At 39.9% G+C, this 13902-nt stretch overlaps 1 protein-coding gene across 2 annotated transcripts in view; it reads right to left on the reverse strand.

The window, feature by feature from the left end:
• Positions 1–13902, reverse strand: part of MSH2 (MUTS homolog 2) — an 88498-nt gene that overhangs the window by 22501 nt on the left and 52095 nt on the right. For both annotated transcript variants that reach the window (XR_013240047.1, XM_077372830.1), the window contains exons 11-12: positions 11856–12058; positions 8597–8749 (exon numbers count right to left, since the gene is read on the reverse strand). Coding sequence is in view for 1 of the 2 variants with exons in the window: in XM_077372830.1 (XP_077228945.1) it covers positions 8597–8749; positions 11856–12058 (356 nt within the window). In the remaining variant the exon portion in view is untranslated. The remainder of the gene's footprint in view (positions 1–8596; positions 8750–11855; positions 12059–13902) is intronic.

Genomic DNA, 13902 nt, shown 5'->3' on the forward strand with positions numbered 1-13902 from the left:
GTGCGAGGAGAGCTCATAAACTAACCGGCCACTCCTACGGCAAATGAGTTATCAGGACGAGTGGCTGTCAAATAAATTAGCTTCCCAACTAATCTCCTATATCCACCTGGATCATCCAACACAACAAGTCGCCTTGATCTGGAAATAGTTTTACATTCGAATCCATAGGTATAGATGCTGGTTTTAACCCTATGGAACCAGTCTCCTCTAGAATATCTAACGTATACTTCCTCTGTGACAAAGAAAGACCACAATGAGAGTGTGCTACCTCAATGCCAAGGAAATATCTGAGAAGGTCCAAGTCTTTTGTTGAGAATTCTCCTTGGAGGAGAGTCTTCAATCTATTTATTCCACCATTGTAATTTCTAGTGATCACAATATCATCCATATAAACAACCAAGAATATAGAACCAGCAGTGGACTGGTAGCTCATAACAGAATGATCAACAGCACACTGCTTCATACCAAAGCGCAAGACTGCATCACTGAACCGGCCGAACCATGCCCTCGGAGACTGCTTCAATCCATAAATATCTTTCCTAATGCGACAAACTGACAAACCCATCTCCCCCTGAGCAACATACCCCGGAGGTTGCTCCATATATACCTCCTCAGTGAGGTCGCCATGAAGGAATGCATTTTTAACATCCAACTGATAAAGGGGCCACCCACGGTTCACAGCAATGGAAATCAGAATCAGGACAAGTATCTTTGCCACAGGTGAGAATGTCTCCTGATAGTCCACTCCAAATGTTTGAGTATATCCTTTGGCTACAAGACGCGTTTTGAGATGCTCAACAATCCCATCAGGTAGGTACTTAATAGTAAATATCCATCGACACCCAACAGGTTGTGCTCCAGAGGGAAGAGGAATAAGTTGCCACTTGTTATTAGAATGAAGGCCAGCCATCTCAGCCTCCATGGCAGCCTGCCACCCTGGAAGAGCAAGAGCCTCTAAAACTATCTTAGGCACAGAAAAAGTAGACACACTAGAGACAAAAGAGCGAAACGAGGGTGAAAGATGCTCATACGAAACAAATTGAGAAATAGGATGTAGAGTAGTGTGAGAGCGAGTGCAAGAGGCAATAGGACAACCACCTGATGGAGAATCATCCGACTGAGGAAGAAGATCAGCGGGCAGAGGTGATGGACTGACAGTGGGAAAACCTGACATGCTCCACGGGTATAGATTTTCGGTTCAGATATAGGTGGCCCTGATGTGGTCTCTGTAGTAGTCGTCATGGGAATAATGTCCTAAGCAGCTGGACTAGACGGGAGAGGAAGCAGCAGAGTAGGAAGCTCAACAGGAGCTGTAGGAGGATCAGAAGAATAGGGAGTATCCTCAAAGCAAGTGACATCTGCAGAAACAAAGGTTTTCCTCAGCCTAGGACTACACCACTTGTATCCTTTTTTAATACGAGAGTAACACAAAAAAGATACATTTCTCAGCTCGAGGATCCACTTTGTCAAGGCCAGGAGCTAATTTGCGAACAAAAAAGGTACTACCAAAGACACATGGGATCAAGGGAAATGGATCACCTAATGGGTATAGAATATAAAACGGTGTCTGTCCAGACAAAACAGAAGAAGGAAGACGATTCCCTAAGACGTAAGCCCTGCAGGCTACATCACCCTAATAAACTTAGGGAACTTACATCCGGAACATGATAGTGCGAGTCATATCCAATAAGTATCTTATCTAGGAAGCACGGGTGCTCCCTCAGACCTCCCGTACCCATATCGGGTACGTATGGGGTACGGGTACACACGGGTACTGTAACGACCCGGATTTTCGGATAAACTCGAAATGCCACTAAAGACATAAACTAAATGTAACTCATGAAAAATGCGGAATAATTTTTTTTCTAAATAAGAAATAACTCAAATATTATTAATCTAAATCAAACTTAGAGTGTTTAGCAAGAGTAAACTGACATAAGTAAACTGCCATTTCAAAATATATATATATATATATATATATATATATATATATATATATAGAGAGAGAGAGAGAGAGAGAGAGGAAAATGATTGTGAGCTTGAAGCTCATATAGCTTATATGAGCTTGAGGGTCCAAACACATGGGTCCCACATTTTTTGTGGTGATCCAAACCATTCATTTGCAAGGCCCCATCATAGATAGGGTGTGTACCAAAAATCAGATCCATTGGATCATCCTAACCCTTCCAAAAGCGGAGGGCAAAAATGGGCAGATTTGTGGCAAACGGTGTCTGTCCATTTTGCCCTCCACATTTGGATGGGTTAGGATGATCCTATGAAGCTGATTTTTTGTACACATCCTATCTATATAAGGGCCTTTGAAATGAATGCTTTGGATCATCCTAACAGTGTGGGCCCACATGTGTTTGGGCCCTCAAGCTCATATAAGCTATATGAGCTTCAAGCTCACAATCATTTTCCTCATATATATATAAATGAAAAAGACTAGACACTCCAATGACTCGGCACGCTCTTCCTACGCTCCCTATTTATTCTCGATGTTGTCCATTGTATTAAAACCTATGGGGAATTTTTGGTGTTAGTTCAAAGAACTATGTAGATTCATTCGGTACCTAAACAAATACAATTAAACAACTCTTGAATTTAAAGGCATACAACTTAATTCTATAGGTGAACATGTAACATAATTTATTTGTAAAGAAATCATGAACGGTAATTGGGGGTATGCTATAGCATAAATCAATTTAAAACTACTATTCTAGCAACACAACAACGTTTTACAAATGAGAAATTTATATTTTTGTTATTATCATTATTAATGCATGAGACGACTCACCCAAGACAATCAAGCTCCCTTAGCTTGTTATCCCGCCCCCAATACGTTCCAATACCCTCGTCTACAAGTAGTGGGCATGAGGGACTTTTTACGACGTGCTTAATAGCCACTCCGCCTCCTGACATCATGGTCTAAGAGGATGCATTTACTGCCAAGGGGGTGCGCTAAAACCCAAGGCCGGCTCGGAATTTCATTATTCCTGGACGACTCATACCTCGGCTCAATCCACCAAATTATTTTCCCAATGTCTTTGTCTCTTATCAGTCTTACTGGCATATCATCCATATCCTTTTTTTTCTTCTTTCCAATATCTTAAAGATATTTTTAGCAATTTTATTGCTTCCCACATTTTCCTTTTCCCTTTAACAAGGAATCATAACATTTCATCTTTTCCAAGCTACTCGCATAGCATCAATTTTCAACATTTGCATGCTACTAATAGAATAAAACATGAGAGCACGATGCATATTAATAAGGAACAATCATCTAAACTACATCATTATCATGAACAATTCTATGTCTACTAAGAATATCATTGCATGCATATAAATCAATCATTGCTCAAGAGTACAAGTTTGGGTTACCATCACCTACCTTAGTTATTTGTGATGTGAAAGAGTAAGAAATCATCTATGTCTGAGTAGGGATTGCTAGCGAATCTGAAACACAATGCTATACCAAATTCTAAGTTTTCTCATTCCATATTTCCAAGTGACGCACACACACCTAAGGCTTATGTGAGACCATATCATTTTATTATTCTTAATTATCTTTGTTTATAGTTACCTTTCGGTGATATCAAAAGTTTATGGGCTGTTTTCTAAAACAAATCCATCAATAAATACCCCTCTCTCTCTATCTCTATCTCTCTCTGTATCTCTCTCAGTCTCTCGGTCTCTCTCTCTCTCTCTCTCTCTCAGTCTCTCTCTCTCTCTCCCTCGATCTCTCTCTACCTTTCTCTGTGTCACTCTCTCTCTCTCTCTCTCCATATCTTTGTTTTTTAAGGCTTTATGCCCTGTTTATTTGACATTGTAACATCCGATTGGGAGCCCAAATCTTATTATTGGAGTCAAAATTCTGTTTAGGAAAAATTACAGATACACCCCCTCAAGTTTCTGACACATTCAACTCTAACCCTGACTTTCAAAACGTGACAAGTACACCCCCTGAAGTTTTTTTGAAGCGACAGAGTAGACAGCGAGGCGGAAATGACCACAATGCCCTCATCTTCCCCAACTGAAAATTAGGGTTGGGTTCAAACCCTTGTTTATTTATTAACATAAACCCTCGATCTAGGAGTTTTATTTGTCTTCATTCACACCATTATCATGATTTGCACATAAACCTTAATATTTTAGGGCTTTTTGTTTTTATCAATGTTTTTTCTTGAAATGTGGGTTTGATGTAGCCATGGGGTGGGGTTTCATTGTCTGTTGTGGAGGTGACAGCGGTGGCTGGAGATGGCGACGGCGGTGGTGGCCGGAGGTGCAACAGCGGCGGTGGGAAATGGCGTAACCCTAGTCCCTCTGCAAATGAGCGTAGTTTTGTCCTCAAAATATTAACCATGGTTAGTTTCAGCCTTTCTGTCAGGTTAAACTAACGGACCGTTGACGAACAGGGTGTACTTGTCATGTTTTGAAACCTCAAGGGGTGTACTTGTCATGTTTTGAAAGTCAGGGTTAGAGTAATGTGTCAGAAACTAGGGGGGTGTAAATGTAATTTTCCCTTCTGTTTAATTTTCACTCCAATAATCTGATTTGGGCTCACAATTAGGGGCTTAGGGTTTAGGCCCTGTTAATTTGGGATTGTGACAACCGATTGGGAGCCAAAAACTGATTTTTGCAGTCAAAATTATGTTTAATTTTGACTCCAAGAATCTGATTTGGGCTCACAATTAGGAGCTTAGGGTTTAGGCCCTGTTAATTTGCTATTGTGACAACCAATTGGGAGCCCCAAACTGAATTTTGGAGACTCCAATAATCTGATTTGCCTACTAAAATTGTGTTCTTTTAATAGATCTTGCTATTTTGGTGATGTTAGTGTTATTTGATTTCCTCCAACTGTTTTTTAAAATTTTTACAAATATATAATAAAATATTAAAATATATTATATCCAGCGTACCCGTACCCAGTATTTTGGAAAATCACGTACCCACGTACCCACGTACCCGTGTTGTTTCGTACCCGGACCCCGTACCCGTACCTGTACTCGTGCTTGTTAGTATCTTATCTTCCTCTCAACGACGCCTTTCTGTTGTGAAGTACAAGCACGGGAGGACTCATGGATGATGCCACGGGATTCAAGAAATTGTTGAAAACCATTACAGGTAGAGAAATACTCTTTGGCATTATCAGTGCGCAAGCAAGAAATAGAGCATTTAAATTGCTTCGGAATTTCAAAGTAAAAGCGACAAAATGCATTAAAAATTCAGAACGATCTTTAAGTAGAAACAACCATGTAACACGCAGGAAATCATCCACAAATATAACAAAGTATCGAAAACCATATAAAGAGATAGCATGTGAAGGACCCCAAACGTCTGAATGAATAAGTTCAAAAGCACTCGATGAACAAAGAACACCACGTGAAGGAAAAGACACTCGATGGTGCTTGCCCAACTCACAAGACTCACAAGAAAACAACTCGATAGAACTAGAAGGGATATTTGAGACGCTTCTCGGCAGGAGGGTGGCCCAAACGACAGTGCCACTGATGAGCATCAACAGAAGTACGAAGAGCAGCACTAGCAGGTCTTGAATCAAGATAATATAGGCTACCAATCTCATGGCCCAAACCAATCCTCATCCCAGTCTTGAGATCCTGAAACGTGCAATAAGAAGGAAAAAAATGAAAAAGAACAGTTTAGAGTTTCTGTCAATTGACGCACACACAATCGACTAACAGGAAATGAAGGAACATAAAGAACTGAAGATAAATAAATGCTATTAGAGATGGAGACTATACCAACCCCAGAGACAGGTTATGTAGTTCCATCTGCTAATGTAACAGTATGAGGTGCACTAGGAGGTGGGGATTGGAAAGAAGTAAGGAGATTAAAATTACCAGTCATGCGATGAGGTGCTCCTGAATCAATGAGCCATGATCCAGAAGCAGTTCCAGAAAGAAAACAAGACAAGCTACCTCGTTGGGCAAATGTGGCAATGGGCGACTTGCATCTATCATGTAGGCGAACAAGTTCCTCATATTCAGCACGATTGACAAGTATTGAGTCTGGAGAGGCAGATGTAGTAGGAGCAACACGAGCAGTAGAAGGGTCGTAGGGTTGAAGCTCTGGATGTAAAGCATAACAGTAGTCAATATTGTAGCCATCCATACGACAGAGGGTACAATATCGAGACCCACGACCACGACGTCCCCCTGAATCACGACCACAGTCATGGCTAGCAAGCGAGGACGAAGCGATTCGATCCATCACAACAACCAACAACAATCGGCAACCACAACAATAATGCCAGGAACAACTAACAGCAAGCAACCTCAAACACATTGGAGGGGAACACTAGCAACCCAATATCAATCCACCAAGAACAATCAATAACAACGAAGGCCAATCACCAACCCGGGAAGACCATCATCACCACCAACGAAGCAACATAAAGAGAAATAGGGTAAAACCAAGTCGCAAACAACATTAAGTATAGGAAAATTGACAACCAATGAGCCGTCAATAGAGACAAACAACACCTTCAACAACCACCAACAATGGTGACCACCAATCAAGCACCAATAACTACACCACCAACAGTAAGCACCACCAACCAACAAGCACCAAGGACCAACAATCAACACTGCCACCAACAACAATAAAAAGAAGCACTAATAAGTCCACCATCGACAACACCAATCAACAATCACCACGAACCAACAATCACTCCCTCCAAGGAGACACCAACAAGGCAGTCAACACTACCAGCAAACCACGAACAATCTGGCAACTAACAACGCAACGAACCATCCAGCAGTCGAACAATTGCGAACACCACGAATAGCCAACAACTATAAAAGGTAACCAACAACCTGTAGACAACTAGGCACCAAGAACTACCTCCAACAAGTTAACCAACAACCACGGCACGAACAAGGGATAGATAATCACCACCAACCAACAGCAAACAATCACCAAAAAAACTCCACCACCACTCAACACCAACTAACAACCACCACCAACCAACAACAACAAACGACCAAGCACCACTGACAACCAAGTGTAGAAGCAACCAACCAACTAAGCGTAGAAGCAACGAACCACCAAGACTAGCTACAAACTAATCACCACCAACGACACAAGTAACGAGGCACAATCGATCACTACTAAAGCAAACAAAAAATTCTCTCAACCATTTCTTCAAACAGTTGGCATGCACTTTTGTCCAATAAATCCACCACAGATAATCACCAATAACTCCTCTAACAATACTCACGCGAAGACATCAACATCCAACTCCGGGACAAAGAAGAATGCACAAACACCGCCCAAACATATATAGAAACAAGATGGGACGACTAATGAACGTTCCAAAACCAATCACAAGATAAAAAGGGCAAGAAGAAACTAGTTTAGATCATAAATAAGTGACGATTAGGGACTGAGTTGTACTAAACTTGAGGACATGAGTGTAACACAAATCTAGGTTGCAGGGGTAAGGATTAATTGGTCCAAGGTTAGAGGTGTATGAAAAATTCACATATAGAGGTTAAGGATTGTGAAACCCCTAAAAAAAGAGGTTTGAGGGGAGTGAATGGTCTGTGGAAAAAAATGGAATAAATAGGTTTTGGGGGGTGCGACACTAGTAGAAGATGGAAGGGAGGGTTGCAACCACGGTTTCAAATTTCGGTTTCTGAGTGCATTTCGGTCCTCACTGAAACCGAAATTTTGGGCGAAATCTGACCAAGTCAATTCAGCGGCTATTTTTTCTCCTTTTTATTTCAACCGAAATTTCGGCAATTTTGACCGAAATTTTGGGATAATATTAAATAATTATCAAATCTCGAGATTTTTGGGTGAAATCCCTTAAATTCACGAAATTTAGGGATAAATGAAATTTTGACCGAAATTTCGGCGGAAATAAACTACCCTTTCGGGTATTATCGATTTTGGTTTCGTTCTCCACCGAAACCCAAAATTTCGGATTTCGGTCGAAATTTAAAACCTTGGCTGCAACTAGGTATAGGGTTGAGGAAAAGTTAGGGTTAGGGTATGGAAGGAGGAGACGACAATAGTATGGAGGGATGATGTAGGGTTAGGATTTTAGTGTTCGAGGGTTAGGGTTCTGTGATGCGATTTCTTCAAGGAAGAAAAGGTTGATCTTCAACCTTGTGCTCTAAAAATGGAGAAGGGATTTGTCTCGTCTCGTCGCGTCTTCGGATGGTGGGAGTGGGGCGTCTCGTCTCGTCGCATCTTCAGGATCATTGACACTCACTATCATAAGCTCCGATACCACGTTAAGTTCTTACATGATGATGAGATAAAGAAGAGAAGAGATGGAGAATGGCGTGAGAGAGGGTTAATGTTCTCTCCACACCAGAAATATATATACATACATACATATTTGTGTGTGTGTGATCCAATTACCAAAGTACCCTTAATGAGTGTAATGTGTCTAACAGTGTGGTGCGTCTAACAACAAATACATCCAACACATCACATAAAATATAAGCATAGAATGAATAATTAGCAACAAGCAAATGGAAATATTTGCATAGAATCAGCAGAGCAAGTAATTACATAAAGTTTTTGTACCAATAGAAGCAAATTTTAACTTTTGAACCAATCATACCACTTCTTTTGTATCATTTTGAATGTCAGAAATACAAGAAAAATCTTCTAACTCAGCAGCCTTTTCTCTAGCAAGGGTGACAACTGATTCAGGAAAGTTTGCGAATTCTGCTACATGAATTCCAAAACTTTGATCGCAAGCTCCTTCCTCAACCTAAGAGAGAGAAAACACACAAAAGAAAGAAAAGGTTAGAGAAAGAGCTTCAAGCTTTATAATATATATATATATATATAATATAGGGACTTCTTATTTATATATATTACGTATACGGGATAGTAGCCTAGACAATGTGCAATATAGGTTAATGTTCTCAGAAAAATATAAAAAAAAAAGAAATCAAATAGCTGTGTCAAATGGCAAAACGGTAATAGTAAAGTCAGATTTTCTATCACTGTCAGTCAAACCTTAATACAGGATTTTCTTTTTCTTCTAGAGAGGGAGAGAGAGGTATAATGATTTGAGACCATTCCATCGATATGTGTGTGTATAATGGCTAGCTGAAGCTGTGAAAGATTGTAATTACTATTCTTATTAATGAACTGGTAGAGGTCCACAAACCCCAGCTTACCTATACATATATAAGCTATATGAGCTCAAGCTCACGAACAGTTTTCCCTATATAAGTATATACTTAATATAAATAGGGAAATGATTTCAACACAAACATGTTTTGATACAAGACGCTCATGTTTCTTGTCTTTTAGTATTTAAAGAGCTGTAAAAGGGTTTTTACGGTTCCCAAGAAGCACTTACATGACAATTAAATGCTAAAAGACAAGATACATGAGCGCATGTATCAAAACATAGTTGTGCTGAAATCATTTCCCTATTTATATTAACTATATATTTAGGGGTACAATAGGCTAGAACATGTGCAATTTAAGTTAATGTTTTCAAAAAAAAGAAGAGAGGAAAAGAAAGAAAGATCAAAATAGCAATAATAAAGTCGGATTTACTATGGTTGTATACAAGGGCGATGCCAGATATTTTGCACAAGGGGGGCAAAAATTATAGTAATTTTTTTTCTATCTTAGGGATGATTGGAAAGGGGGGGCATATTTTTTTAAAAAGGGGTAAGTATAAAAAAATATTAAAAAATAAAGGTACATTATTTTTTCCCAAAAAATTAAGGGGGGCAATTGTCTCCCTTCCCTTTCAAGTGCCATCGCCCTTGGTTGTATATCAAACCACACTACAAGATTGTCTTCTTCTTCTTGACAGAGGGAAGGGCCCCTAAAGTTGACCATATGGGCATACAATCAAAAGTGAACACCTATGGTGGTTAGTGGAACCGAAATCGACAAACCATCAAGTGCCAGAAATCATTCAGCACTTGGTCCTCAGAAGTGGGAACCTCTCTTGAGGGAAAGAGCTTGGGCCCCTAAAGTCGACCATATGGACATACAGTCAAAAGTGAACACCTACGGTGGTTAGTGGAACCGAAATCAATAAAGCATCAAGGGCCAGAAATCATTCAGCAATTGGTCCTCAGAAGTAGGAACCTCTCTTGAGGGAAAGAGCTTGTCCATCACTACATTGCTTAGCAGTAGAAACACTAACACTAGCTATAACCTTTTAGGAAAGCATAAAACCTTTTACTTGTGCGATAGAGCATCACCAATGAGTGCGCTACATCAGCTCCCAATTGGGATTCCCTCATCTCATTTGTCTTGAGTTACCTCTACAGTGCACATGACCCCTGCTCATGGTTATAAACTTCCACTGACATGTGTTGCTTTCGATCAACATCCATTGGGACGAAAGAAAGCAATGATCGAAGCTAGAAGTTAGCATGCACCCACATAACAAAATAAACCACATATACAAAAGAAACATCAATTTCCCTTTCAAAACCTACCCATTCTTACTCAACTCAACTCAACTAAGCCTTTGTCCCAAACTAGTTGGGGTCAACTAATAAATCCTTTAGAAAATTTTCATGAAGAAGGTGAAAGAGTCTACCCGGCTCAAATTGACTAAGTCTAATCCTACCCATTCTTAATTTTTCTTTTTAATTTTTTCCTATTTATATTTTTTACACCAAAGGTTTTAGACATAGTGAGACTAAGACAGAGTATATGGAGTGCAACTTCAGTAATGTAAGGAGGCGGGACGAGGATGTAGTAAGTATGACTGGACAGGAGGTACCTAAGAGGGATATCTTTCGCTATCTTGGTTCAATTCTACATAAGGAAGGAGAGATTGAAGAGAATGTTAACCAAAGAATAAGAGCAGGTTGGTTGAAGTGGAAGCTTGCCTCAGGAGTTTTGTGCAATCGTAAAATCTCTACCAAGTTGAACGGAAAGTTTTCTAAGTCAGCTGTGAGGCCAGCCATGCTATACGGCTCAGAATGTTGGGCCACCAAGAAGCAGCATGTGCATAAGATGAGTGTAGCGGAGATGTGAATGCTTAGATGGATGTGCGGACACACAAGGTTAGATCGAATTAAAAATGAAGACATCCGTAAAAAGGTGGGTGTGGCACCAATTGAGAAGAAGATGAGAGAGCACCGCTTAAGATGGTTTGGACATATCCAACGTAGGTCTTTGGACGCTCCAGTGAGAAGAAGTGACTCGTGCCAAGTTGATGGAGTAAAAAGAGGTAGGGGCAGACCGAAAACAACTTGGGTAGAAACAGTGAGGAAAGACTTGAGGGGTAGGAGCATAACAGAGAACATGACCTTGGATAGGATAGAATGGAAGAAAATGATCCATGTAGACGAACCCAACTAGTGTCAGGAGTAGACTTAGACATTTTGAGCCGGGTAGAACCTTTCACCTTCTTCATGAAAATCTTTTAAAGGATTCATTAGCCGACCCCAACTAGTTTGGGACAAAGGCTTAGTTGAGTTGAGTTGAGTAAATTTTTTGCACTTGTCATACCTACTTTTTCTCGCAACATTCTAATCCAAGAGCAAAATGAAATGCCCACAAGAAAGGAAATAATAATTAAGATGCAAACTAAACAAAAATGACTAAAGACATAAGTTCAGTATTAACTTCCATCACGAAACCTTCATCACCCAATACCTCTTTATACTAAGCAGCAGGATCACCCAAACAAGGTCATGTGTGTGTATAACATGACTCCTCACTTGAAGGACACTAATACTACCTAATATTAAATCATATAACTTACAAGTGCAAAAACAAAACCTATTTAAATGAGAAAATAGATCCACAACCACCAGAAGATGTATAATTACATAACTTTGAATAAGAATGTTATTCAACTAAATTTTCTGAAGCTGAGCACCCACCTTGTAAAGCATAGTCAACTTGCGACTTGATGAATCAATGTGTGCACCAACATGATAATTTGCAACACCAAGAATGGGCCTCCTATGAGGTTCATGGGCAATGAATTCATGAGCTAAAGCAGTCAGTTCGTGAAAGTGAGTGGCAAACAGAGTTGGTGCTCTGGTCACCTCTACTAAGTGCTCACAAATGGCCCAAGCTAAACCTGAAAGTACAAGTGCAGGAACAAAATTATTAACAAAGTCACTATAATCTAGCGAAAAGCACCCATGCAATCAAATAGCAACGACAATAAAAATACAAGTACTGAGATATGTGGTTCAGTTACATGTACTGCCTGAACAGATTCAAAAGATGTCTTTTCATACTAATCAAAATTCACGGCATGCTGCAAATGATTAAAGAAATAAACATACAAATTTTGGCAAGTCTGGATTCAATAAACAACATAAAGATGGATGGTGTCTTAAAAAATAAGCAAAACGACTAAAACAGGGAACTGATATAAAGTCCTCAAAAAGTGACTGAAGATATTTAACCATGTTAAACTGGTATAGTGTGCAGCTTTGTCTTGTGCCCGTGTTCTTGTACATAAGGGTATTTAAGGGGCTTTATAATTTATCACTTATAGGGGCATCTAAAGTAAGCACGAAGAAGCTTATTACATGATTAAAAAAATGTGCAGAGGATCAACAAACTGAACTCCTCCCCTTCTCCCGCATTGCAGACTCTCCCTTCTAATCTTGCTTTAATTCTTTTCTTCTTAAAATATACCACGGTATATAAACATAACCTAAAGCAATCAAGGTTATACTTATTTTTCTTATGCTACTTTTTACGGTACATGTAAAATTTAGCTTCAGGTCATTTCTGCCATATTGTAATATTTCACTCGAGTGAATAAACAAGGGAAGCAACAATATGCGCAGCATATTCAATTCCATAACTTCTACACAACCCCCTCCCCTCTCTTCTTCTCCCCCTCCCCCCCACCCCCCACCCCGTCTCTCTCTCAATATCAAGATCCATCATCCTATGATCAAAACAACATCAATTAGTTTAGAAAGTTTGGTGGGCTGAAGAGAGAAGATTTACGTATCCAAATGCCGTGTGGACTATCTCATCAGTTGCATGACACATCTCCCACCAGATTTGTAGAAAACTGGAAATTTATAGATCATGCTCCTTCTGGTTATCCATAAGTAATTTATGATTGATTTTAAGGAAGCTAAACAAAAAGTTGAAAAAATTAAATTTCTGAAACTCAAGAGGCCAAATCTGGAGTTTTTCGATCTGCCCTCTTTCCCGTAAACATTTACCAAAGGGAGATTCATTCCAAACCTTATGGTTGTTGAGAAAATCCGCCGGGCAAAACAATTCGATCGTGCACAAATTAAACGGAAAAGTAAAATAAACAAGCCACAAGATGAACACCAAGATTTTACGTGGTTCGGCCAAGCCTACTCCACGGGCGAGAAAAACGACTTCCCCTATGAGAAAAACAATATACAAGGATTACAATGGATTTAACCCAAAGCCACAACCCGCAACCCTTTCCTTGCCCTCTCAGCCGAAGACCGTACAAGAGAGTAACCCGAGAAAGCCCGAAGAAAATTCCCAAGAGAAACACCGAGAAGAAACCCCAAGAGAAAACCCAAGAAGAAACCCTCTTCTTCTTTCTCCATTTCTCTCTCTCTCTCTCTTTCTTCTCACTCCTCTCTTTCCCCTTTGCAGCCGGACACACAAAGAGACTCTCACGCCTTGTCGCTCTCACACAAGAGATTTTATACCTAGGTTTTCTCTTTCCAAAACCTAAAGATGTTTCCCCTATTGTTTCTTGCCTTCCCACGGCAATGGAAATAAGGCAACTTTCCCAACAATGGTGAGGAGAACGGAACAAATTTAAGGTTTATCAGGTACATTTTGAAGGTGCTGGAAGCACACTCCAGGGACTATTTTCTTCATGGATGGGGCCTTTTAATCTAAATTCTGTTGATCAAGATCTGTTTTTCGAAGGTTGATAGATTTGGAAATTGTGTCATAATTTTT

Source organism: Tasmannia lanceolata, unplaced genomic scaffold (genome assembly GCF_043159265.1).
Source record: "Tasmannia lanceolata isolate RefF3 unplaced genomic scaffold, GAP_Taslan_0.1 ptg000037l, whole genome shotgun sequence".
In the NCBI taxonomy this organism is placed as follows: Eukaryota; Viridiplantae; Streptophyta; class Magnoliopsida; order Canellales; family Winteraceae; genus Tasmannia; species Tasmannia lanceolata.